The sequence below is a fragment of the Catharus ustulatus genome, chromosome 2 (assembly GCF_009819885.2).
Source record: "Catharus ustulatus isolate bCatUst1 chromosome 2, bCatUst1.pri.v2, whole genome shotgun sequence".
NCBI classification, from domain to species: domain Eukaryota; kingdom Metazoa; phylum Chordata; class Aves; order Passeriformes; family Turdidae; genus Catharus; species Catharus ustulatus.
Window position 1 is genome coordinate 124,295,773 of NC_046222.1, and position 25,887 is coordinate 124,321,659.

General features: G+C 61.7%; 2 protein-coding genes across 12 annotated transcripts in view; one reads left to right on the forward strand and one right to left on the reverse strand.

The window, feature by feature from the left end:
* STIM1 (stromal interaction molecule 1) overlaps positions 1 to 13,270 on the reverse strand; it is a 68,605-nt gene extending 55,335 nt beyond the window's left edge. For all 11 annotated transcript variants that reach the window (XM_042779007.1, XM_033051998.1, XM_033052002.1 and 8 more), the window contains exon 1: positions 12,972 to 13,270. In XM_042779007.1, the coding sequence (XP_042634941.1) occupies positions 12,972 to 13,104 (133 nt within the window). In that variant the 5' untranslated portion in view covers positions 13,105 to 13,270. The remainder of the gene's footprint in view (positions 1 to 12,971) is intronic.
* A 3,927-nt stretch (positions 13,271 to 17,197) lies between these two features.
* RHOG (ras homolog family member G) lies at positions 17,198 to 25,665 on the forward strand. The gene is made up of 2 exons (XM_033052163.1): positions 17,198 to 17,259; positions 24,439 to 25,665. Exon 2 carries the CDS (start codon positions 24,469 to 24,471, stop codon positions 25,042 to 25,044), a length of 576 nt encoding a protein of 191 aa, XP_032908054.1. The 5' UTR covers positions 17,198 to 17,259; positions 24,439 to 24,468; the 3' UTR covers positions 25,045 to 25,665.
* Positions 25,666 to 25,887: the final 222 nt, after the last annotated feature.

A 25,887-nucleotide genomic window follows, 5' to 3' on the forward strand; every position in this document is an offset into this window, starting at 1 on the left:
GGATCAGTCACTGGGGATGGGATGGCAGGGATCAGTCACTGGGGATGGGATGGGATGGCAGGGATCAGTCACTGGGGATGGGATGGGATGGCAGGGATCAGTCACTGGGGATGGGATGGGATGGCAGGGATCAGTCACTGGGGATGGGATGGGATGGGATGGCAGGGATCAGTCACTGGGGATGGGATGGCAGGGCAGGGATCAGTCACTGGGGATGGGATGGCAGGGCAGGGATCAGTCACTGGGGATGGGATGGCAGGGATCAGTCACTGGGGATGGGATGGCAGGGATCAGTCACTGGGGGTGGGATGGCAGGGATCAGTCACTGGGGATGGGATGGGATGGCAGGGATCAGTCACTGGGGATGGGATGGCAGGGATCAGTCACTGGGGATGGGATGGCAGGGATCAGTCACTGGGGATGGGATGGCAGGGATCAGTCACTGGGGATGGGATGGGATGGCAGGGATCAGTCACTGGGGGTGGGATGGCAGGGATTAATCACTGGGGATGGGATGGCAGAGGTTGCTGTGAGGGCCCCAGCAGGAATCCAGGGCACAGGCAGTGCTGGGAGCAGGGCAAACAAATAAATTCCTCAGGCACCCTCCTCAGTGCCCCATAAATCCTGCAGAAGGTGGGAGCTGTGTGCAGGGCTGAGCCCCCAGCAGCTCATGGGGCCATTCCCAGCAGAGTTGCTCTGGGATTAACACCCTGCTCCTTCCCTCCAGCCCTGGCACAGCCTGGGACCACAAACCCAGGAGCTGTGTGTGCTCAGGGGGCTCTGGGATCACACAGAGATCACAAACCCAGGAGCTGTGTGTGCTCAGGGGGCTCTGGGATCACAAACCCAGGAGCTGTGTGTGCTCAGGGGGCTCTGGGATCACACAGGGATCACAAACCCAGGAGCTGTGTGTGCTCAGGGGGCTCTGGATCTCACTCCCTGCTCACACCCCAAGGGCTGGGCACACTGCACTGGCAATATTCCCTGTGGGAATTGCAGGAGCTGCCCTGGATCCTGCAAGCCCTCAGCACAGCACTGAGTGTGGAACACAGAGCACACAGCAGAAACTCAAGTGGATCAAACAGAGGCTTGGCAGGGTTTGGGACCACCCCAGAAGGCAGTGCAGTGTCCTGGCTGCCATGGAACACAGAATGAACACAGAACACTTGGTTTACCAGAGTTAACTGCAGACCAGCACAGCTTCCAGCGAGCTGAGGCTGCCCCAGAGATGTGCTTTAAATCACAGAAAGTGCCCTGCACTTACTTAAAAAGATCCTTACTACCAAACACACGTGGGAAGGACCAAGATTTCTGCATGACATCAACCATCTCATCAAACCTGAGAAAACAGCAGATTTCCATGTGCAAATTAAAAATAAAATGTTTTCATTACGAAAAAAAATACTTAAGAGAACATTATTACTGTCATGAACAGTTTAAAAGTTAAATTCTAAAAGACCTGCACCTGATCTCTTCTTGAAAGAGACACGGAAGTGCCACCAGTGTGAAATGCCACCCCAGCCATGGCAGGGACACCTCCCACTGTCCCAGGCTGCTCCAGCCCCAGTGTCCAACCTGGAACTGAACATTCCAGGGATCCAGGGGCAGCCACAGCTGCTCTGGGCACCCTGTGCCAGCCCTGCTCACCCTGCCAGGGAACAATTCCTGCCCAAGATCCCATCAAACCCCACTTTGGAGCCATTCCCTGTGTGCTGTCCCTCCCTCCCTTGTCCCCAGTCCCTCTCAGCTCTCCTGGAGCCCCTTCAGGCCCTGGCAGGACTCTGAGCTCTCCCTGGAGCTTCTCCCGTCCAGGTGTCACCCCCAGGTGTCCCAGGCTGGCTCCAGAGGGGCTCCAGCCCTTTCCCTGTGCCAGGTCCCCAGGCTCAGCAGCTCAGCTGAGGGCTCAGCCCAGGGATGGTTCTGGGGCTGCTCTCCCTGCTGGGGCAGAGCAGAGCCCATCCCAGCCAGCCCCACCCCCAGAGCACCTGGCTGGAAGCTTTATCTGCCCAGAGTTTTGGCAACTTCACTGGGAGGGAAAAAAGAACCTTAACTTTCCCAGTGTTGTGTTTTCAGGCTACATCAGCTGAAACAAGAAATCCCCAGAAGGCACAAAAGGAAGCTGAGTGTGCCTCTCTCAGCTCCCCTGAGCAGCCCCAGCTCAGCACTCAGCCTCTGGCTGCACTGTGGGGTTTCTTTCCCAGGAGCAGCAGTGTCACCTCTGCAGCACTTCCCCCTGGCAGGACACACAGGTCTCAGCTGAGCCATGGCTGGGCACAGATCAATCCCTCCTAACCCCAGCCTGCCCCCAGAGCCAAGGAGGCACCAGCAAAGCAAACCAGCACAGAGCCCTGCATTGCCCCAGTCTGGCTCTTCAAACTCATTATAAACCAATTCTGTGCAGCTCTTGCAGCACCAGCAGCAGCCCTGGGGTCTGAGCAGCCACAAATCCTGTCAGAGGGTGAAATTCTGGATTATTGCTGCTGGGCTGGGCTGACTCAGCACCAGCCACAGGCACTGAAGGGCTGTGTTTACCAAAGGGATAGCTCTGGCTACCAGGGAAGCTCCCTGCCAAATCCTAACACAAACACACAGGTGACTCAGGAAGACGAGCCCAGACTCCTCTGGATCCTCTGTAATACCTCATTAATGAGGAAAAAACACTCTATACCCTCCAGGCAGAAAATACTCTCTCCAGCAGCAGCATAAAGGGGAAAAGGAGCCAGGAGCTTCCCTCCCTCCTCTGCTGCAAACAGGGAACTTCCCTGCAGCTTCCCTGGAAATTCTGTCCAAAGCAATTACACAAGGGCCAGGCTGCCAGGGCAGGGCTGGAATCACATCCCTGGAGGGATCTCACAGCCCTGTGGATGTGGCACTTGGGGACATGGCTTAGCTGACCTCTGCAAGGGCTTCTCCAACCTAAATAATTCCATGGTTCTCTCCAGCAAACCCAGCCCCCTTTTCCTACATCTCAGGCCACCTCCTCCCCAGTTCCAGTGCTCCTGGCAGGACCCCAGAGCAGCACATCCAACATCCCTGGGATGTGCTGGTCCTGGAGTCCTGCTGCTTCCCCCACAGAGAGCTCAGCTTTGTCCTGGATCCTCCCCACGTCCCCAATCCCAGCCTCTCACAGGGCCAGCACAGGGCTGGCATTTGGGGCTCCCTGTGCTCCCCATGATCCCAATCCCAGCCTCTCACAGGGCCAGCACAGGGCTGGCATTTGGGGCTCCCTGTGCTGGCTCTTCCAAAACCCTGAGCGGTGCCAACACAGTGAAGAGCCAAAGGACTGATGGGATGAGCTGGGATGAGCTGGGACAGAGGGACAGCAGGACAGTGGGACAGAGGGACAGCAGGATAATGGGACAGAGGGACAGCAGGATAGCAGGATACCTCCTCCCAGCAGAGTCCTAGGGAGCAGGAAAGCATCTCAGCCATTTCACCTTGTTAGGCTGAGCAGCTGAAAATAGCCCCGGGATGAAAAACAAACCAGCTGGACAAGTTCTGTGTGCAAAGGGGAGGCTGTGGCCAGCATCGAGCTCAGAGCTCTGTCCTGGGCTCTGACCTGCCCCAGGCTCTGTCCTGTCCCCTGCCCCAGGCTCAGAGGGTGGCAGGGAGGGCCCTGCCCCATCCCTGCCCTTTGAAGATACCCATCTCAGGATGGCACAGCACTGCCAGACGTTCCCATTAATGCTCCTGCTCCACCTGACAAACTCCAAGGGCTGAGCCCCACCCTTTCAAGCATGAAACATTTTTTCTCTCCTTTCCCAAGAAGAAAAATAAAAGATGGGTGAAAAACTAACCAGCAACCTCACTTCTCACATCAATTGCTGTCAGGAAAACTTCTCTAGGAATCATCCTGCAGCGTGGGAGAACAGCACTGAATGCCCCCAAACGTCCCTTTGCACCCTCTTTTCTTGTTAATGATACAGCAAATGAACAGGAAAATCTGTTTATCTGCAAAACCCAAAGTGCAAATCTGCAGGAAATAGCGTGGTGCAGGAGAAACCTCTGGGAGCAGCAGGACCAGAGGGCAGAGCTGGGGATGGGGATGGGATGGGGATGGGATAGGATAGGATGAGATGGTGACAGCCCCCATCACTGCCCCACCAAGAGACCCCTCTGCCAGGTGTGCTGCTGTCACCATTCCCACTAAACCATCTCCAGCTTTGCTTCCACATTCCCAGTCCCACAGGTTTGGAGCCCTCCAGGACACAGCTGAATGAGCTGAGCAGGCCAGGCTGCAGAGTGGCACCCCCTGAGGAACCTCTCCACCTCACTGCAGCACAGGGTCCCTCCCAGCCCAGGACTGGTGCCAGCCTGGGCTCAGGAGGGAGCTGGGAAGCCACAGCCTGATGCCCTGGGTGTCAGGACAAGGCAGAGGTGGGGCTGCTCTGGCACAACACAACCCCAGATCCCCAGGCAGAGCCACCTGGACCCACACACCCCACAGACAAAAGCATGGCTTGGACAAGAACCTCCCTCCTGATCCTTTCCACAGGTCTGGAAAGAAAACATCTAAATTCTGCATTTACAGGCCAGACCCACCGTGAAGTCCTGGGAACACTCAACTGCTCTCCCAGAACACTGCGAGGTGCTCAGCCCTTCCATCAGCCCATCAACACCTCATCCCTGGGCGTGCATCCAGCTCCAGAAATGCCACCCAGAGCAGGAGACTGGGAAGCTGCAGGGGGACCTGAGCTGGGATCACCTCCCTGAGCAGCACCCCTGAGCTCAGCCCAGCAGGTGGAACAGTCATCACTCAGGGGATGAGAGGAAAACCCTTCCCACCCAGGGGATGAGAGGGAAAACCCTCCCAGCCTGCCCTGAGCTCCCCTCAGCTCACCTGCACTCAGCCCAGCAGGTGGAACAGCCACCACACAGGGGATGAGAGGGAAACCCTCCCAGCCTGCCCCGAGCTCCCCTCAGCTCACCTGCACCCCTGGAGCTGCTCTGGGACAGCACCAAGTGCCAAATCTGCATTTTTGCCTCCCAGCTGCCAAACCTCCAGAACAAACCCACCCAGGTACCCCTAAGAGCAGAATACTTCCAGAGTTATTTCTGCCCCCAAAAAACTAGCTTCTGTTCCCCATCCATCTCTATCCAGTCGAAATGTAAGGTTTTTTCCCTTTGGCTTACTCACCCATTAATTATGTCCTGGCACTGTTACAGATCTAAACACATTGCTTAGCAGCTTTAATCCTGAATTATTCCTCCCTTTCCTGCAATCCAAAGCCTCCCTTGCCTGGGAAGGGGCAGGCTGTTCCAACCAGCAAGCTGTTCCTTTGTAACTGGGAGAGGAACATTCCTCAAGTTCTCCTGTTTATTGTGTTTTTATCCTCCCAGAACACCGAATTTACGGCACTGGAGTTCCAAACCTGCAGGGAAGAATCAAACTGACCTTAAAACTCACTCCTTCAGGGAAAAGCAAACTCTGGGTACACAAACAGTGTCTCTGCCTGCAAAATGTGTGTGTGTTACCCAACATCCCCATTCCCTGCACTGCTGCTGCTTCCACTTGCTGAGAGCTGCTGGGATCAGCAATCCCCAAATCCCAGAGGAGGTGAGGGGTGCTGGAACTGAGAATGGGCAGAGCTCCCTGGTGGGACAAGGGGCACTTCCAAGGGAGTGCCTCTGTGGATCCTGCGAGTGCCTCTCACAGCAAACCTCAGCAAGGTGGAGATAATAATATATATTAAAAAAAAAAAATAGATATAGTGCCAGAGACAAGCACTCAGGCTGGTGAGAGACTTCCAAGGAGCACTTGGAGGATCCCAAAGTCAAACTCCACAGATTCCATGACACACAGTGAGTTAATGCATTTTCCAAAGTGGAAAAAATGGGTTACTTAAAAATAGGTCCCTAATCCAAACAAACAAGCATCCTGGTACTATTTCATGGAGGGAAAACAAGCAGGGACAGGCAGGGACAGAAGCACACACAGCTCCCTAATGACTTCCTTTGCTCCTCTCAAGGTTTTCCATCCGCTGCAGAGCTGGGGATGTCAACCAGGACTGCCAGGAAAAGCTGCTGGACACAGTGCTGCCATCACTCCTTGTCATTAACTGCATTATTTGGATTATTGCAGAGAGCTCAGAGCCCTGCCAGGGCCTGAAGGGGCTCCAGGAGAGCTGAGAGGGACTGGGGACAAGGGAGGGACAGCACACAGGGAAGGGGCAGGGCTGGAGGGGACACTGGGAATTAGGAATTGCTCCTGGCAGGGTGGGCAGGCCCTGGCACAGGCACAGAGTGAGGCAGGAGCTCCCCAGGGCTCCCCTGTGCTGCAGCAGTGACAGAGCAATGGCTTTAATTAAAGAGCCCCTCATCCCTGCCAGCACCAGCTCCTGACACCAAACCCAGCTCTGGGGGTGCCACAGGATTAATCAGGGATGGCTGCAGGGGCTGGGAAACCAAGTGAGGGAAAATTAAAGTGTTCAGAGAGCCCAGCTTGGATGAGCCATGGCAGCAGAGCAGAGGACTCAGCAGGACAGCGCTGCCTCCACAGGAAACTTCCCCAGGTTCCAGCAAAGAGTCTGGAGAGTGGGAGGGAAAAGCAGCAGGCCCAGGGCTGCACCTGGTAACAGGGAGAAGGCAGGAGAGAAGCCAAAACCCCCATTATTCACAGCATCCCACGCTGGCTGGGGCTGGAAGGGACCTCAGAGCCCTCAGTGCCACCCCTGCCATGGCAGGGACACCTCCCACTGTCCCCAATGTCCACCCCCAGTGTCCAGCCTGGAACTGAACATTCCAGGGATCCAGGGGCAGCCACAGCTGCTCTGGGCACCCTGTGCCAGCCCTGCCCACCCTGCCAGGGAACAATTCCTGCCCCAGATCCCACCCAGCCCTGCCCACCCTGCCAGGGAACAATTCCTGCCCAAGATCCCACCCAGCCCTGCCCACCCTGCCAGGGAACAATTCCTGCCCAAGATCCCACCCAGCCCTGCCCACCCTGCCAGGGAACAATTCCTGCCCCAGATCCCACCCAGCCCTGCCCACCCTCAGGAACAATTCCTGCCCAGCAGCACCTGCCTGGCACAAGCAGGGATGATGTAATTCCCTGCTGGGGGCAGGGGGATGCCCAGACCTCCCCCCAGGAGCAGCCAAGGTCCCATCTCCTGTTTGCAGCATCTCCTGGATGATCTCCAGTGATGCCCAGCAGGGCTCCCCACAGCCAGGAGTATCCTGGTCCCAAAAGAATCCTTTGGGAATTCCTTCCCAGCAGGAATCCAGAGCTGCCCAGGGAGAGCCACAACTCTGCTGCCTGCTCAGGAGTTCATTTCTCCCTCTCTGGACACAAAGCAAAGCTAATTAATGAAGGAAAGAGCTTTCTTAGCACTAATAAGTTTGTGCAATGAGGGCTCTGGGGAGCAGAATGCCAGGCTGGGCACAGTCCAGGCCTGGCACTGACCCTGGGCTTGGAACCACCAGGGACACAAGTCACTGCCAGCACCTCCTCCAGCAGCACAGCCTCCAAGTGGGACAAGCAGCAGGACAGGGGTAACCTCAGGGAAAACTGCTGCTTTCCAGTCACCTGCTCACAGAAAGGGATTTTTTACTAACAAAGGCCAGAATCCCCAAATCCCTGAGGCTGGAAAATCCCTCCCAGCCCAGGCAGTCCCAGCTGTGCCCATGGCCACCTTGTCACCCTGAGTGCCACCTCCAGGTGCCACCTGCAGGGATGGGCACTGCAAACCTCCCTGGGCAGCCCCTAAATACCAGGACAGCCTGCCACACTTACTGCTCCATCCCACATTTACACACATGCACCCAGCAAAGCATGGAAAGGACAGGATTGCTGCCCTGGACTGCCCACGTGGATGTGTATCCCTGCCCCTTTCACTGGGGGAAAGGCCAACCCCAAAAACCCACATTGGAGCAGGAGATGCAGCCCCAGCACCGTCCCAGCACTGTCCCTGCAGTGTCCCAGCACTGTCCCTGCAGCTCCAGGAGTGTCCCTGCACTGTCCCAGCAGCTCCTGTGGGAAGGGACCACCCCAGGGGCACGGCAGACACGGACAGAGCTGCTTTCCAAGGGAATGAATAAATACATCCAACAAGAAATTAAATTAAGATGCTCTCTCCGATCCAGCAGAGCATTACTCCAGGTTTCTGGGCCAAGCAGGGAAGGGAATGAGCTGGAGGGAGCCAGGAGCTCCCCAGCAGCCCCAGTGCTGCCCAGTCAGCCCTGCTCCTCCTCCTCCACACGAGGCCAGCTTGCTGCCAAAACACAAACTTTCCAGCTCTCAGAATGGCAGTTCCTGGAGATGAGCTCTGTTCCCGAAGGAAGCCAAGGCCATGCAATGCACTGGGGCTTCCAGCTGAGCTGGGGAAGGACAGCCACTAATTCCTGGCACAGTTCTCCAAGCATTCCCACAACTGCTTCACCTCCCTCGCCCAGCCCAAGCTGCTCCTCACAGGTGCAGCTTCTACTCAGTGAACGTGCATCCCTTGGAGGAATTAACAGCAAAATCTCCTGTAAGAGGCATTGTGTCAAAGCAAGGAGGGCTCAGAGGCTGCTGAATAAACCCCACAGGTCCATGGAAGGATGGAGCCCCAGCCTGTCCAGGATGAGCCATCCCTGAGCTCCCAAAGGCTCCCCTGAGGCTCCTGCCCAGGTGCCAAAAGCTGTCACTGCAGGTTCAAGCCCAAACCCATCACTTGCCAGGGCAGAGGTTCTGCAGTGGAGTTCTTAGTCCCCCAGGATGGGCCCTGGGCTCAGGGGCAGCTCCAGGTGCTGCAGGCACACAGACCCAGCCCTGGGCACAGCCCCCAGCTCTGCACACCCACACTACCAGCAAGTGTTTTTAACCTGATTTTTAACCACTTGGAGAAGAGCAAAGATGACTCAAGAAATGTTGTGATGGAGGGATGAGACAGGGAGGCAGGAGGAGGAGAAAGGAAGAGGAGCTGCTGTGGCAAGAGGAAAAGCCACCAAACCTGTGCCAGCCCTCACAGGAGCTCCACATCACCCAAAAATGCCCCAATCCCCACACAGGGCTCAGAGCCCAGCTCTGCACTGCTGCAGGGAAGGGAAAATCCACACCACGATCCCTGACTTGCCTCTGGGGTGCCTGCACAGGGAGGCCCCAGACATCCCTGTGGATGCAGAGCCCAGGAATTCCACACACACTGAAATAAAGCTCAGGCAGACTGGCAGCACTCCCACATCACTGCAGGGCCATGGGCAGGTCTGGAGCTGCAGGGGAAATGTCACCATGAAGGGGACCAGGGATGAACCCAAATCCCCACAGCCACCCAAATCCCCACAGCCACTTCTCCCTGGATCTCCCACAAACACACCTGGAAGTGCCCACCTGTGCTGGGCTGCACAGAGAGCAACCAATTAAAACAAAAATAACCCTAAATCCCACAGACCGGTTCCAGTGGTGTGATTTAAAGAGGAAGAGCCAATTGAGAGGAGTATTTCAGATTAAATTTAAGACTTTAGACCCAAACAATGGGTCACGTTTTTGATGGGCCACAATATGTGAAAACATTGGCCACAAACCCTGCAGGATGTTCTGATAAGGACCAGAAAAAGGACCAGAAAAAGGACCAGAACCCGGCTGATTTGGGCAACGGCCAGATTACAGCGAATGAGCAGAAAGAGGGAGAAAAAAAATCCCTGAAAGTCCAGTGTGTCCCCGAGGAGCCCCGCCTGACCCTTTCGGGGGTGTGAAAAGGTCCCGGGCCAGGCTGCAGCCTGACAAATTCGGGCTAAAAATAACCAGGGCGGGTGCAAACAATGCCGAGGGGCCGGTCACACATCCTGTGACAGCAGCAGGAGCCCGAACCTGCGCGGGGCAGGGCCGGGGGCTCCAAACCCCACACCTTGTGAAATGGCCCCTGTGCTGCGAGGGGAACCAAGGCTCCACCTGATCCCGGCAGGAAAAGATTACAGAGCAAAGATTAAGGCCTCGGAGTGAGTCAAAGCCAGGAGAAAATCTGGTTTTCCCCAGGGTTCAGTCACCAACTCTGATTTTCCTGCATGGATAAACCCTCCCGTTTCAAACTCCTGCTTAAAAATGCACCCCAGGAGCGGGGATCATTCACTAATCCTCTGTAAAAGCTGCTGATGCATCCCCTGGGTGTGCAGAGGAGTTCAGCAGCCCGACAAGTGCAGCAGCTCCCTGCAGACACCTTCCCCGGGCTGACATTTCACCACTCGAGTTGCAGGATTTTTTCAAAAGCACCTTTGCACGTTGGAAAGCGCGCTGAAACGCAGCGCTTTCGCTTTCAGAACGGCGTCCAGCACTCACCTCTGCCTCACACCGAGCAGCCAACACCTTCTGCTTCCAGGGAGAACAGCAGGAAAAGCCTCCAGGGCCGGCTGAGGACATTGCCTGCTGTGAACCGGAGCGACAGCTCCAGCAGCCCAAAGCCCGAGGGCCGGGAGAGCGCGGAGCTGAGCCCCACGGAGCAGGGGACACCAACCCCCCGACCCATCCCTGCCCACTGGGGCTCCAGCCAGGAATCCCTGCAGGGCTGGGGAGGCTGCAGTGACCAGAACACGGCCCAGAGCGAGCCACAGCAGTGTCCAGCAGGAACAGCCGTTCCAGCAGATTTTTGGGAGCCCGGGGCTGCCTCCGCTCGCCAAGAGCAGAGCCAGCAGCTGAATCACCCAGGCTGCCACACTTCTGCAGGGCCTCCAAAAATAACTGCGCTGGAAATTCCTTGGAGGCACAAACCTCGCTTCAGAAGGACTGCAGAGATCCAGTTTCCTTAGTGGAGCACACTGGATGTGAACCGGCCCGAGGGTGCAGGAGCAGCCCAGGCAGAGGGGGTGAGGAGCCCCTGGTTGTGGGGACAGCCGGAGCGAGAGACAGAGCCCATCCCTGGCTGGGAGGGAGCAGCCCAGGAATTACACACCGGGCTCTGCCGATCCCAGGAATCACACACACCGGGCTGTGCCGATCCCAGGAATCACACACCGGGCTCTGCCGATCCCAGGGCTCACACACACCGGGCTCTGCCGATCCCAGGAATCACACACACCGGGCTCTGCCGATCCCAGGAATCACACACCGGGCTGTGCCGATCCCAGGGCTCGCACACACCGGGCTGTGCCGATCCCAGGAATCACACACCGGGCTTTGCTGATCCCAGGAATCACACACACCGGGCTGTGCCGATCCCAGGAATCACACACACCGGGCTCTGCCGATCCCAGGGCTCACACACACCGGGCTCTGCCGATCCCAGGGCTCACACACACCGGGCTGTGCCGATCCCAGGAATCACACACACCGGGCTGTGCCGATCCCAGGGCTCACACACCGGGCTGTGCCGATCCCAGGGCTCGCACACCGGGCTCTGCCAATCCCAGGAATCACACACCGGGCTGTGCCGATCCCAGAGCTCACACACCGGGCTGTGCCGATCCCAGGAATCACACACCGGGCTGTGCCGATCCCAGGAATCACACACACCGGGCTCTGCCGATCCCAGGAATCACACACCGGGCTGTGCCGATCCCAGGGCTCGCACACACCGGGCTGTGCCGATCCCAGGAATCACACACACCGGGCTGTGCCGATCCCAGGGCTCGCACACACCGGGCTGTGCCGATCCCAGGAATCACACACCGGGCTGTGCCGATCCCAGGAATCACACACCGGGCTGTGCCGATCCCAGGAATCACACACCGGGCTCTGCCGATCCCAGGAATCACACACCGGGCTCTGCCGATCCCAGGACTCACACACACCGGGCTGTGCCGATCCCAGGACTCACACACACCGGGCTGTGCCGATCCCAGGAATCACACACCAGGCTCTGTCGATCCCAGGGCTCACACACACCGGGCTGTGCCGATCCCAGGAATTACACACCGGGCTGTGCCGATCCCAGGGCTCACACACCGGGCTCTGCTGATCCCAGGGCTCACACACCGGGCTCTGCTGATGCCTACAGCCCCAGGACTCACACACCAGGCTCTGCCGATCCCACAGCCGCTCCTTGCCCCGCTCCCAACAACGCACACACAGCCAAACCTTTCCCTGCGCCACCTTCCATCCCAACACCAACACCCCGACATCACCCAAACCCTTTTCCCTGTAGCCCAGCCCAAGGAAACCTCTCCTGTCTCCCCTGGCCCGGAGCAGCGAGCAGGGCTCGGCATTCCCGGTGCTCCCCATTCCCTGTGCCCGGCGTTCCCGGCACCCGGAGCCGCTCCCGGCTCCCTGTGCCCTCCGGGGCTGTCCCTGGGGGTCCCGGCCCGGCCCAGGCTCACAGCCGGGTCTATGGCCAGGTCCAGCTGACCTCGGGCACTGCCACAAGGACACGGAGCCCACGGAGATGCCACCAGCCGGGAAAAGCACGGGGGAAACGCACCGGGTCCCGGGGCTTGGCTTCCCTTTGGCCCGGGGTTGGTTTGGGGGTGGAGGGGATGGGAAGGGGCAAGCAGAGTGCCCATGGTTGGTTTTGGGGTGGAGGGGATGGGAAGGGGCAAGCAGAGTGCCCATGGTTGGTTTTTGGGGTGGAGGGGATGGGAAGGGGTAAGCAGAGTGCCCAGGGTTGGTTTGGAGGTGGAGGGGATGGGAAGGGGCAAGCAGAGTGCCCATGGTTGGTTTTGGGGTGGAGGGGATGGGAAGGGGCAAGCACAGTGCCCATGGTTGGTTTTTGGGCTGCCTGTGCTCCTCGGGTGGGATCGCTCCTGCCTGGGGGTCCCACAGAGGGAACGGCCCCAAAACCCAACAAACCCCGGGGTTCTCGGCACCATCCCGAGCTCCCTGCCAGGCTCTCATTCCCACAGCGTAAACAAGTTAAATAACATGAATAATCTCAAATCCCGCCAAGCGGTCCCAGTCGATGCCATTTACCCAAGAGCGCAACATTGCAACTGAGCTGAAATTGAAAACTTCTGACCCGAGGAGCCGCGGAAACAAACCGGGAATGTTACCAGGTCCGGAGCGGGCTCACCGCAGCTCCTGCCCGGAACCCCGAGGAATGGCCCAGAACGGGGCGGGTAGGGCTCACCTGCGATGGCCGAGTCGTCCAGGTGCGAGCCCGGGGCCCGCTCGGCGCGGCCGGGATGCTGCAGGAGCAGGAGGACGAGCAGGAGGAAGAGGCCGCACAGCGCCCGCACGGCCCGGCCCGGCCGCGGCTCCATTTCCGCGTCCCCGCCGCCGTCAGCTGCTCCTCGGCATCGGCACCGGCTGAGGGGCGGCGGGTGTCCCGGTTATCCCGGTATCCCGGCTGTCCCGGCTATCCCGGAATCCCGGCACCGCCGCGAGCTGCGGCCGCGCACCGGCTACCGGAACCCTCTGCCCCCCCCGCCCCGCAGTGGTCTCTCCCAGGACAGCCTCCCCCCCCGCCGCAGTCGTCTCGCCCGGGACAGCCCCAGTCCCCCCGCCCTCAGTGGTCTGTTCCCGGGGTAACCCCGCCGGTCCCGGGCCGCCCTGCCGGGGTAACCCTCCTTCCCGCCGCCTCCGCTGCCATCTCCGCGGCCCGCTCCGTCCCTCCGCCGCCTTCTCGCGGCGGTGCCCCCCGCAAAACCCCGCTGTGTCTGTGCCGGGACAGCCCCGCAAACCCCCCCGCAGCCGTGGTGGTCTCGTCCGCCCCCCCCCCGCGCGCCGCCCTACGCACCGGGCCCTGGCGCCGCCGCGCGCGCGCTGACAGGGGGCGGGGCCGAGCGCCGGAGGGCCACGCCCTGGAGGCGGAGCCAAAGGGCGCCCGTGTGGCCACGCCCCCGCTCCCGCCCGCGCGCGCGGCGCTGGCCCGCAGCGACCTCTGGTGGGCACCGCGGGGAATGGCAGGAGCGGGGCTGAGCCCGGGGGGCGACCGAGCCCCGGGGACACGGCCAGGGGACACGGCCCGCCCCGGGGGCTGTCACACACCTGGCACCTCAGAGCACCCCATGTCACAACACCCTCGCTCTCTGGGCACAGAGACGTGGATTCATTGTTCGCAGTGGGGTTGAGGAAATCCCAACATGTCCTAGAGCTGTCACACCTCCCGGGCAGCGTACTCTGTGGCCACCAGTGCCCGGAGGCCACCAGCCTACGACCGGACGGAAGGCTCACATCCAGTGTGTCCCACTGCTCACACCCCGTGTGTCCCACTGCTCATACCCTGTGTGTCCCACTGCTCACACCCCGTGTGTCCCACTGCTCACACCCCGTGTGTCCCACTGCTCACACCCAGCGTGTCCCACTGCTCACACCCCGTGTGTCCCACTGCTCACACCCCGTGTGTCCCACTGCTCACATCCAGCGTGTCCCACTGCTCACACCCCGTGTGTCCCACTGCTCACATCCCGTGTGTCCCACTGCTCACACCCCGTGTGTCCCACTGCTCACATCCCGTGTGTCCCACTGCTCACATCCCGTGTGTCCCACTGCTCACACCCCGTGTGTCCCACTGCTCACACCCCGTGTGTCCCACTGCTCACATCCAGCGTGTCCCACTGCTCACACCCCGTGTGTCCCACTGCTCACATCCAGCGTGTCCCACTGCTCACATCCCGTGTGTCCCACTGCTCACACCCCGTGTGTCCCACTGCTCACACCCCGTGTGTCCCACTGCTCACACCCCGTGTGTCCCACTGCTCACATCCAGCGTGTCCCACTGCTCACATCCCGTGTGTCCCACTGCTCACACCCAGCGTGTCCCACTGCTCACACCCAGCGTGTCCCACTGCTCACACCCCGTGTGTCCCACTGCTCACATCCAGCGTGTCCCACTGCTCACACCCTGTGTGTCCCACTGCTCACATCCCGTGTGTCCCACTGCTCACACCCCGTGTGTCCCACTGCTCACACCCCGTGTGTCCCACTGCTCACACCCCGTGTGTCCCACTGCTCACACCCAGCGTGTCCCACTGCTCACATCCCGTGTGTCCCACTGCTCACACCCGTGTGTCCCACTGCTCACATCCCGTGTGTCCCACTGCTCACATCCTGTGTGTCCCACTGCTCACATCCAGCGTGTCCCACTGCTCACATCCAGCGTGTCCCACTGCTCACACCCGTGTGTCCCACTGCTCACACCCCGTGTGTCCCACTGCTCACACCCTGTGTGTCCCACTGCTCACACCCCGTGTGTCCCACTGCTCACACCCCGTGTGTCCCACTGCTCACACCCTGTGTGTCCCACTGCTCACATCCCGTGTGTCCCACTGCTCACACCCCGTGTGTCCCACTGCTCACATCCCGTGTGTCCCACTGCTCACATCCAGCGTGTCCCACTGCTCACACCCTGTGTGTCCCACTGCTCACACCCCGTGTGTCCCACTGCTCACACCCCGTGTGTCCCACTGCTCACACCCCGTGTGTCCCACTGCTCACACCCCGTGTGTCCCACTGCTCACATCCAGCGTGTCCCACTGCTCACATCCCGTGTGTCCCACTGCTCACATCCCGTGTGTCCCACTGCTCACATCCAGCGTGTCCCACTGCTCACACCCCGTGTGTCCCACTGCTCACACCCCGTGTGTCCCACTGCTCACACCCCGTGTGTCCCACTGCTCACACCCCGTGTGTCCCACTGCTCACACCCCGTGTGTCCCACTGCTCACACCCCGTGTGTCCCACTGCTCACACCCTGTGTGTCCCACTGCTCACACCCCGTGTGTCCCACTGCTCACACCCCGTGTGTCCCACTGCTCACATCCAGCGTGTCCCACTGCTCACACCCCGTGTGTCCCACTGCTCACACCCCGTGTGTCCCACTGCTCACACCCCGTGTGTCCCACTGCTCACATCCAGCGTGTCCCACTGCTCACACCCTGTGTGTCCCACTGCTCACATCCCGTGTGTCCCACTGCTCACACCCCGTGTGTCCCACTGCTCACACCCCGTGTGTCCCACTGCTCACATCCAGCGTGTCCCACTGCTCACATCCAGCGTGTCCCACTGCTCACACCCAGCGTGTCCCACTGCTCACATCCCGTGTGTCCCACTGCTCACACCCTGTGTGTCCCACTGCTCACATCCAGCGTGTCCCACTGCTCACACCCCGTGTGTCCCACTGCTCACACCCCGTGTGTCCCACTGCTCACACCCCGTGTGTCCCACTGCTCACATCCCGTGTGTCCCACTGCTCACATCCCGTGTGTCCCACTGCTCACACCCCGTGTGTCCCACTGCTCACACCCCGTGTGTCCCACTGCTCACATCCACCGTGTGTCCCACTGCTCACATCCCGTGTGTCCCACTGCTCACATCCCGTGTGTCCCACTGCTCACACCCAGCGTGTCCCACTGCTCACATCCCATCCCACTCTGTCACTCGAGAAGTGTCACCCTTGTGCCCGGAGCAGGCTCCTCCCTGCCAGGTGCCCCGCTCTGGGGTGGGGGTCCCAGGCTGGCCTCTCGTGGCCCCACGGCGAGTGCCCAGGCTGGCACACGGGCTGGTTTATGTCCGGGCTGATGTCCAGTGTCCGTTTGGTGTCGGGTAGATGCCGGGTGTGGGCAGGGCACTCCCGCAATAGCCCCGGCACCCCCTGTTCCCCTTGGGGTGCCCCCAGGGGCAGCTGGTCCCCAGTGTGCTGTCACCCATCCTAGGGCAGGGGGTGTCACCTCCTCCCACCATCAGTCCCCGAGTCCCCAGGTAGCCCCGAGTGGGGTGGGCTCCCCACCAGAGCCCCGGTCGCCCTAGGTGGGCAGTGGCCGCTCCGTTGTGTCCCTGTCCCCAGCGGGAGGGACGGGGTGAGTGGCGGGGAAGTGTCAGGGGTCGGGGATTCAGAGCTGAGGGTCAGGGATGAGTGCCAGGGGTGGGGGGGCAGGAGAGAGGTTTGGGGGCTCAGGGGTGGGCTCAGGGATGGGGTCAGAGGTGGGCTCAGGGATGGGGGCTCAGGATTGCGGTTTGGGGGCTCAGGGATGGGGGCTCAGGATTGCGGTTTGGGGGCTCAGGGGTGGGCGCAGGCGGAGGAGGAGGGTCCCGGCTTCCCGCCCGCCCCGGGGGCTGCAGGGCGCTGCTCGGGGCGGTGCCGGGGGGTCCTGCCCCGGGGTCCTGCCCCGGGCCCGCCGCAGCCTCCGCCGCAGCCCCGTCCCGGTGCCCGCAGCCCCGTGGCGGTGCCCGCAGCCCCGTGCAGTGCCCGCAGCCCCGGGCGATGGCGCAGGGCGCCGGGCCCGAGGAAGGAAGCGGCGGGCGCGGGGGGCCGGGCGCGGCGGGGGAAGTTTCTCCGCGGGACCGCCCGGGGCGGCGGAGGAGGCGGCCGCAGACTTCCTCCTCCTCCTCCTCCTCCTCCTCCTCCTGCTGCTCTTCGCCCTGCTCTTCGTCCTGCTGCCGCTGCCGCTGCTGCGCCGGCCCCGCCATGCCCCGGGGTGAGTGCGGGCCGGGGGCTCCGGGAACGGGGGGTGGTACCGGGGGTCCCCGCCGGGCCGGGCCGGCTCCGAGCCGGGAGGAGCCGCCTGCCGGGGCCAGGGCGGGGGCGGCGGCAGCGGGACCCGCCCGGAGCGGGACCGCGGGGATAACGGGACTGCCCGGGGGAACGGGCTCGGATAACGGAGCTCCGGGGATAGGGGGACCGCCGGGGTTAGCGGGACAGCAGGAGTAACGGGACAGCAGGAGTAACGGGACAGCAGGGATAACGGGACAGCCGGGATAACGGGACAGCAGGGGTAACGGGACAGCCGGGGATAACAGGACAGCAGGGATAACGGGACAGCCGGGATAACGGGGTGCCGGGCGAGCGGAGTTCAGGGCGGAGCGGGGCCGGCAGCAGCCGGGACAGAGCGGGGACACAGAGCGGGGACACAAACAGAGCGGGACCCCCAGTCCCGGCCCGCACCCGCCGAAGCCGCAGCCGCACCCCCGCCCCGCTGGCGGGCCCGGCGCTGCAGGGGCTGCGCCGACACCGGGGGGCGCTGCACGGCCCGCGGGACCCCCGGACTGACCCCCTGCACTGACCCCCGACCGCCCTGCAATGACCCCCCGGCCTCTCTGTATGACCCTCTGCACTGTCCCCCCTGCACTGCCCCACTGACCCCAGTGATGCCTCCAGCACTATTCCAGTGCACTGACCCCCTGACCCCTGCACTGTCCCCCCTGCACTCACCCCGACCCCCTCTCACCCCACACATCCCTTGAGGCGCTGTCACAACGTGCAGCAGCCAGGACAACGGACAGGGCTGTCCCTGCGGTGGGGGTGCCTGCAGTGGGTGCTTGTCATGGGGTCCCCCTGGGTGTCCCCCGAGGTCACTGGGTCACTCAGTCAGCACGGGGACCTTGGGCCCCCTGGAGCCTGAGGGGGTGTGGATGGTGCTGGGGCTGGGGGCTGCTGGGCTGCTCCACTTAGCTCCAGGGAAACCACTGAGGTACCGAGGTACCGTTTGTGGCCTATGGGGACAGGCTGTGGTGGGAGGGGGCTGGCATCAGGGCCACGGGTGCCAGGAGCGTCTCTGGGCAGTTGTGGAGGTGCTGGGCAGTGCTGGCTGCAGGTGCAGGTGTGGGCTGTGCCCTCGTGCGTGGCAATGGGTTTGGTGTGGTTTGGTTTAGTTTGGTTTGGTTTGGTTTGGTTTGGTTTGGTTTGGTTTGGTTTGGCCCAGAGAGGTGCCGGAGCAGCACGGTACTGCCTCTCATCACTGGGACCCACTGGCAGCTCCTCTGGAGGCCATGGAGCCTGGCCTGGCCTGCCTGGCTCCATCCATCCATTCATGGATCCATGGATCTATCCATCATCCATCCATCCATCATCCATCCATCCATCCATCCATCATCCATCCATCCATCATCCATCCATCCATCCATCCATCCATCCATCATCCATCCATTCATGGATCCATGGATCTATCCATCCATCATCCATCCATCATCCATCATCCATCCATCCATCCATCCATCCATCCATCCATCATCCATCCATTCATGGATCCATGGATCTATCCATCATCCATCCATCCATCATCCATCCATCATCCATCCATCATCCATCCATCCATCCATCCATCATCCATCCATCCATCCATCCATCCATCATCCATCCATCATCCATCCATCCATCCATCATCCATCATCCATCATCCATCCATCCATCCATCCATCCATCATCCATCCATCCATCCATCATCCATCCATCCATCATCCATCCATCCATCATCCATCCATCCATCCATCATCCATCCATCCATCCATCATCCATCCATTTTCCATCCATCCATCCATCCATCCATCCATCCATCATCCATCCATCCATCCATCATCCATCCATCCATCATCCATCCATCCATCATCCATCCATCCATCCATCCATCCATCATCCATCATCCATCCATCCATCCATCCATCATCCATCCATCCATCCATCCATCCATCCATCATCCATCCATTCATGGATCCATGGATCTATCCATCCATCATCCATCCATCATCCATCATCCATCCATCCATCCATCCATCCATCCATCCATCATCCATCCATTCATGGATCCATGGATCTATCCATCATCCATCCATCCATCATCCATCCATCATCCATCCATCCATCCATCCATCATCCATCCATCCATCCATCCATCCATCCATCATCCATCCATCATCCATCCATCCATCCATCATCCATCATCCATCATCCATCCATCCATCCATCCATCCATCATCCATCCATCCATCCATCATCCATCCATCCATCATCCATCCATCCATCATCCATCCATCCATCCATCATCCATCCATCCATCCATCATCCATCCATTTTCCATCCATCCATCCATCCATCCATCCATCCATCATCCATCCATCCATCCATCATCCATCCATCCATCCATCCATCATCCATCATCCATCCATCCATCCATCATCCATCCATCCATCATCCATCCATCATCCATCCATCCATCCATCCATCATCCATCATCCATCCATCATCCATCCATCATCCATCCATCCATCATCCATCCATCCATCCATCCATCATCCATCACCCAGGATGCCCCTGATGCCAGCACTGTGGTTGCTGGAACAGTGGCCAGGTTAAGGAGGGGTCATCACATCCCCTTGAGGGCCTGGACCAGCTCCTGGCTCCAGCCCTGGAGCTGCAGAGCTTTGGCAGTGCCTGGAGCAGAAGCCAGGGGCCGGGAGTGGCTGTGGCCATGGCAAGGGGCAGAGCGGGACCTGGCCTGGGAGGGAAATAAAATGAGGAAATTAGTCACGACAGCTGGAAAATGAGGGAAATCAAAATCCTCCGACTCAGCATGGAGGTTATTTTAGCTGCCACGGCAGAGCCTGGGGCACAGCTGGGGGTGCCCTGAGGGTCCCCACCATGGCCTTGGAGCCCCTAGGGTCCCTGCTTGGCATTTAGAGATTTTAGTAGTGTTATTAATTTTCTCTTTCTGCTGGCAGCAGTGCTGGGGGGCCAATGCTGTGCCAGCCCCCACCGGGCAGGAGTGACCCCAGTGACGGGGGCTGGTGACCCCCGGCATGGGCACGTCCCTCGGGCCGGGATGGAGCCGGCGGCTGGGGAGGGGTGCCCAGGGAGGGGTGCCCAGGGAGGGGTGCCCGGGGAGGGGGGCCCGGGGAGGGGGGCCCGGGGCAGGGCAGGGCGCACAGGGTGGGGCTCGGTGGGTGTGAGTGCCCGAAGTGCGGTGTGCCGGTGGCTGTGGTGTAGGAAGGGGGTGCCTGGGGCTGCACGTGGGTTCGGGGAGGTCGGGTCAGTTTTGGGGCCGTGGGACAGGGAGCTCACGGGGGCGGCTGCTCCTCCGCTTCCCCGGCGGAAACCCCCGGGGGCTGCCCCGGCCGGGAGCGCTGGCAGAGGGTTTTGCTTCCCTTTTCTGCTGAAGAGATGAGTCTCTTTTCCCGTGCCGGGGGGTGGCCGTGGGAGGGAGGGGGGAGCTCTGTGTGTCACCCACAGCCCCCTTGCTGTCCCCCCTCCCCAGCACCCAAACACCATCCCAGTGCCCCCCAGTGAGGAGCGTGGCTGGGTTCGGGGTGCAGGGCTCGGTGCAGCCCCCCGTGCTCCCACCCTTCCTTCCTTCCTTCCTTTCCCGGGCCCTCCCGCGGGGCTGGAAGGGGCAGGTGCCCCCACGGGCTGTGTCCCCGCGGGATGTCCCCTCTGCCCCACGAGGCCGCTTTGACCCGGGGCCAGAAGGGGTTAAATCGCTGCCGGCCGCGGATTTCCTGGGAGAACAGAGCTGGCCTTGTGCCGGCGGCGGAGCTGGCAGCGGTGGTGGGGGCACACCAGGGCCAGGCACCCACCCAGTGTCCCCGGCCATCCCATCCCGGCCTCCAGGGCAGCGGGACCCCGGGAGCCCCAGGGTGGCTGCAGGGACCGGGTGATCTCCAGCCCCTGCCTGGCACCACGAGGATGCCACTGGGCAACCCCTGCCCTGTCTGGAACGGGGCTCCTTTGGCAGGGTCCTGTCCCTGCTGGGGGACACAGGGGGTCAGGAGGCAGGGCACAGCTCCCTCCTCACCCTCCCTGGGAAGGTGGATGTGAGTCGGGGGCTTGGCTGGGGCTGTGGGGACCGGTCGGGACCGTGATGTGGTGGCTGTGGCTGCAAACCTTGGTTGTGACAGAGCCAGAGCCCCCTGGCAGCCACATCCCCTCCCTGGCACCCAGACAGAGCTGGAGCTGCTGCCGGGGCTCTGCCCTAACAACGCCCCCTCCTCAGAGAGACATTTGCCCTGGGAGTGTGCGCTGTGCCTGCAGGTCCCCTCCCTGTGCCACGGGCACCTCGTACCTGGGGCTGGCAGTGCCAGGGCTGGCAGGAGCCAAAACGCTCCCGTGTGACCCTCGGGTCCTGCCCGTGCACTGTGTGTGCCCACGTTTGCTGTGTGCTGGTGACAAACCTGGGGGCACTCTGGGGCTCCACACCCCCGAGGTGCTGGGTGATGGACAAGGGACCCTGGCCTCCAGCCCCTCCTCCTCCTCCTCTTCCTCCTCCTTTCCTCCCCCTCTCACTTCCCGGGTGGTGATGCTCTCATGGGCACGAGTGTTTCCTCTGCACTGGGATGGGGATGGGGATGGGATGGGGATGGAGATGGGGATGGGATGGGGATGAGGATGGGGATGGGATGGGGATGAGGATGGGGATGGGATGGGGATGGGATGGGGATGGGATGGGGATGGGGATGGGATGGGGATGGGAATAGGATGGGGATGGGATGGGGATGGGGATGGGATGGGGATGGGGATGGGATGGGGATGGGAATAGGATGGGGATGGGATGGGGATGGGGATGGGGATGGGATGGGGATGAGGATGGGGATGGGATGGGGATGGGATGGGGATGGGATGGGGATGGGATGGGGATGGGGATGGGATGGGGATGGGGATGGGATGGGGATGGGATGGGATGGGGATGGGATGGGGATGGGGATGGGATGGGGATGGGAATAGGATGGGGATGGGATGGGGATGGGGATGGGGATGGGATGGGGATGAGGATGGGGATGGGATGGGGATGGGATGGGGATGGGATGGGGATGGGATGGGGATGGGGATGGGATGGGGATGGGGATGGGATGGGGATGGGAATAGGATGGGGATGGGATGGGGATGGGGATGGGATGGGGATGGGGATGGGATGGGGATGGGAATAGGATGGGGATGGGATGGGATGGGATAGGGATGGTTCCTGCCAGGTGCAGCTCACCCCAAAGTGCCCACAGTCAGTTTGGGGGTGCAGGGTTTGGGCCCACGAGCAGTGTGTGCCATGTCCCACTGCGGGCTGGGCACAGGGCTGGTGCTCAGAGCTGCTTTGGGTCCAGACTGAGTCAGATGGGCCCGATGGGGCCTCGGGGTGACAGAGGCAGCTGTGTCCCTCTCCAGGGGCTGCCCTGGGGTAACCCCAGCCCTGGGAGCCCTGGCAGAGGACAGAAGGGGCACAGGGCAGTGGGGGGCAGTTACAGCCCCTGTGGAAGGTGCATGTCCCTGAGCGTGGCCCTGTGCAGCCATGGAGGGACCTTGGTCTCCTAGTCCTGATCCTGGTCCCATGATCCTGTTCCTCCCACTGCCCTGCTCCTTCTCCTTCTGCTCCTGCTCTCACTGCTCTGATACACGTCCTTCCCCCACTGTCCTGCTCCAGCTCCTCCTGATCCAGTTCCTTCTCCCCCTGTCCTGGTCTCCTTGATCCTGATCCCACTGTCTTGGTACTGCTCCTGTCCCCATCACTCTCCTGCTGCTCCTGCTGTCCCCCCTGTCCCTTCTCGACCACCCCACCCTGCGCTTGCCCTGGGCTGAGCAATGGTGCAAACTGGTGTGAGGAAGGCTCCGGGCTGTGTTCGCTGCCGAGCTGGAGGCCAAAGGCCGGGACTGTGTTTGTGGCCCCCTGGGACCCTGCAGGCGATTTCCTGCGGGGGTGGGGATGGGGGCCCGGCTGGCTGGCCCCGCTGCTCCCGCTCGCACGGCGGGGCTGGGGGATGCCCTGCCGGGGGAAGCAGCCGCGGTGGGGAAGGAGGAGCAGCGCTGGCAGCCCCCGGGGCTGGGGGATGCCCTGCCGGGGGAAGCAGCCGCGGTGGGGAAGGGGGCGCAGCGCTGGCAGCCCCCGGGGCTGGCTCGGGGGCCAGGGCACAGCCAGGCAGGGCGGGGGTCACGGCACAGCCTCGGCCGCAGGAAGCCGCGTGTCAGGCGGGAAGGGGAAGAGCGACTTCCCCATGCGAGGGGGCAGGGACTGCCTGGGCTCGGGGCTCGGGGCTCGGGCCCTTCCCCCTGCCCCAGCCCCGCAGGCTCGGGGGGCTCTGGGGACCCCCAGCCCAGGACTCCGGGACACTGCGGCTCCTCTGCCCCAGCACCTCTGCTCCCCGCCTGTCACTGGGACATCCGGAGGGCTCCCATCCTCCCGGTGTGATCCCATGGGCGGGCACCAGCTGCCCGTGGCCGGATCCCGGTGGGAGAGGGGCTGCCGGCCCCAGGGTGGGCACCTCCCCACCCCAGCACCGTGGGGTGCCCCCGCCTTGGCTGGGCAGGGCTCGGCCAGCGGCAGGAAGAGGAGCAGGATGCAGCCCTTAATGGGAATTGCAGAGGGAACCTGAGGAAGGAAAACGCGGCTGGGGTTGGGGATAAACACAGCTGGAGCGGACGTTGGCTCCGGGGGCCACGCCAGCAGCCACACTCCAGCCACGGCACCAGCCCGGCCTCTGCCACCAGGAGCAGCGCTGGCCCTCCTTGTGTGGGCAGGATCAGGGCTGGGACTGATGGTGATGTCCCACAGCCCAGATATGCCCCTGCTCCCTGCCCTGCTGCCCTCCATCCCATTGCTGGAGGCACAGCATGGCACGGCATGGCATGGCACGGGGTGCCACCACAGCCCGGCTGCCATGGGTGCAGCACCCTGGGGACCATGTGGTCCCATGCACACTGGCCATGGTGGCACAAGCGTGTCCCTGGGTCATGGTGGGCAGATCCCCATTGAGGGATGTGCCTGCCTGGAAAGCTCATCCAGGCATTGGGTGAACCAAGGGGGTGTGACCTCTGTGCGGCCTCTGCCCTCGGGGTGTCAGAGCAGGGGCACCACAGTGACCCAGCCCTGGAGCGTCCCCTCCCTGAGCCTCTTCTGTTCCCCCAGGCTGCTGAAGGGGACCCCAGGACCGCCGGGATGCAGAGCATCAAGTGCGTGGTGGTGGGAGATGGGGCGGTGGGCAAGACCTGCCTGCTGATCTGCTACACCACCAACGCCTTCCCCAAGGAGTACATCCCCACCGTGTTCGACAACTACAGCGCCCAGAACACGGTGGACGGCAGGACTATTAACTTAAACCTGTGGGACACGGCCGGCCAGGAGGAGTACGACCGCCTGCGGACGCTTTCCTACCCCCAGACCAACGTCTTCATCATCTGCTTCTCCATCGCCAGCCCGCCCTCCTACGAGAACGTCAAGCACAAGTGGTACCCTGAGGTGTGCCACCACTGCCCCAGCGTGCCCATCCTCCTCGTCGGCACCAAGAAGGATCTGAGGAACAACCCCGAGACCATGAAGCGGCTCAAGGAGCAGAACCAGGCGCCCATCACCACCCAGCAGGGCATCAGCCTGTCCAAGCAGATCCGCGCCGTCAAGTACCTGGAGTGCTCGGCGCTCAACCAGGAGGGCATCAAGGATGTGTTCACCGAGGCCGTCAGGGCCGTGCTCAACCCCGCGCCGGCCAAGCCCAAGAAGCCCTGTGTGCTCTTGTGACGGGGCTGGCGAGAGACGATCCTGCCCCTGCCCCAGCGCCCCCACACCTCCTGCCCCACCCGCCCCAGTGCCTCCCCGAGCCTCGGTGGGGCCGGGGCGTCCAGCCTGAAGCCTCCAGCTTTAATAATACAGACCTCGTTTGCACTAACTGGCCTCTGCCCCAGGGGCACTGGGGCTCCCCAGCCCCGGCTGTCAGCGTTCGCTTTTGGTGACGCCTCTCCGGTCCTGGCACAGCAACGCTTCCTGAGAAGGGGATGCCTGGGGTGGGCCAACCCCACTCCAGCCCTGAGCACCCCACAGGGCCCTGCCATCCCCAGTCCTCCATGGGGACCTGCCACCTCCACCCTCTACACCAGCCCCAGCCCCTCTGTGCCAGCCCTGGCACTCGCCCAGCCTGGAGCATCTCGCTGGCACTGCCCCATCCTGCCCCGGGATGCCCCTGGCAGTGGTACCAGGGGCTCCTGGGGGGTGTTTGGGGTGAGCCCCACAGCAGGGACCTCCAGCCCTGCTGAGAGCAGAGCCAGTGTGGCCAGAGGGGAGAGTTCCTGCCCTGGCTGGTGCTGGAGCTCATAACCAGCTGCCCCCAGAGTTGCTTCTTCTTAAATAAAAACCTGCCCAGGCCCCCTGTGTCCTGTGCTCTCCCACCTTTCCTGTGCATGGGGACACTCCCTGGAGGGACATGGGTGTCACTGGGCTGGGCTGGGACTCTCACTGGGGTCCCAGCTGAGGGTGCTCATGGTGCCTGCCAGCGCTCTCTTCTGGGGGAGCTGCCAGGGGAAGCTTGGCCAGTCCTGACCCCACCATCTCTGTGCCCAGCTGAGCTCCACCCAGGGGCTTGGGGAC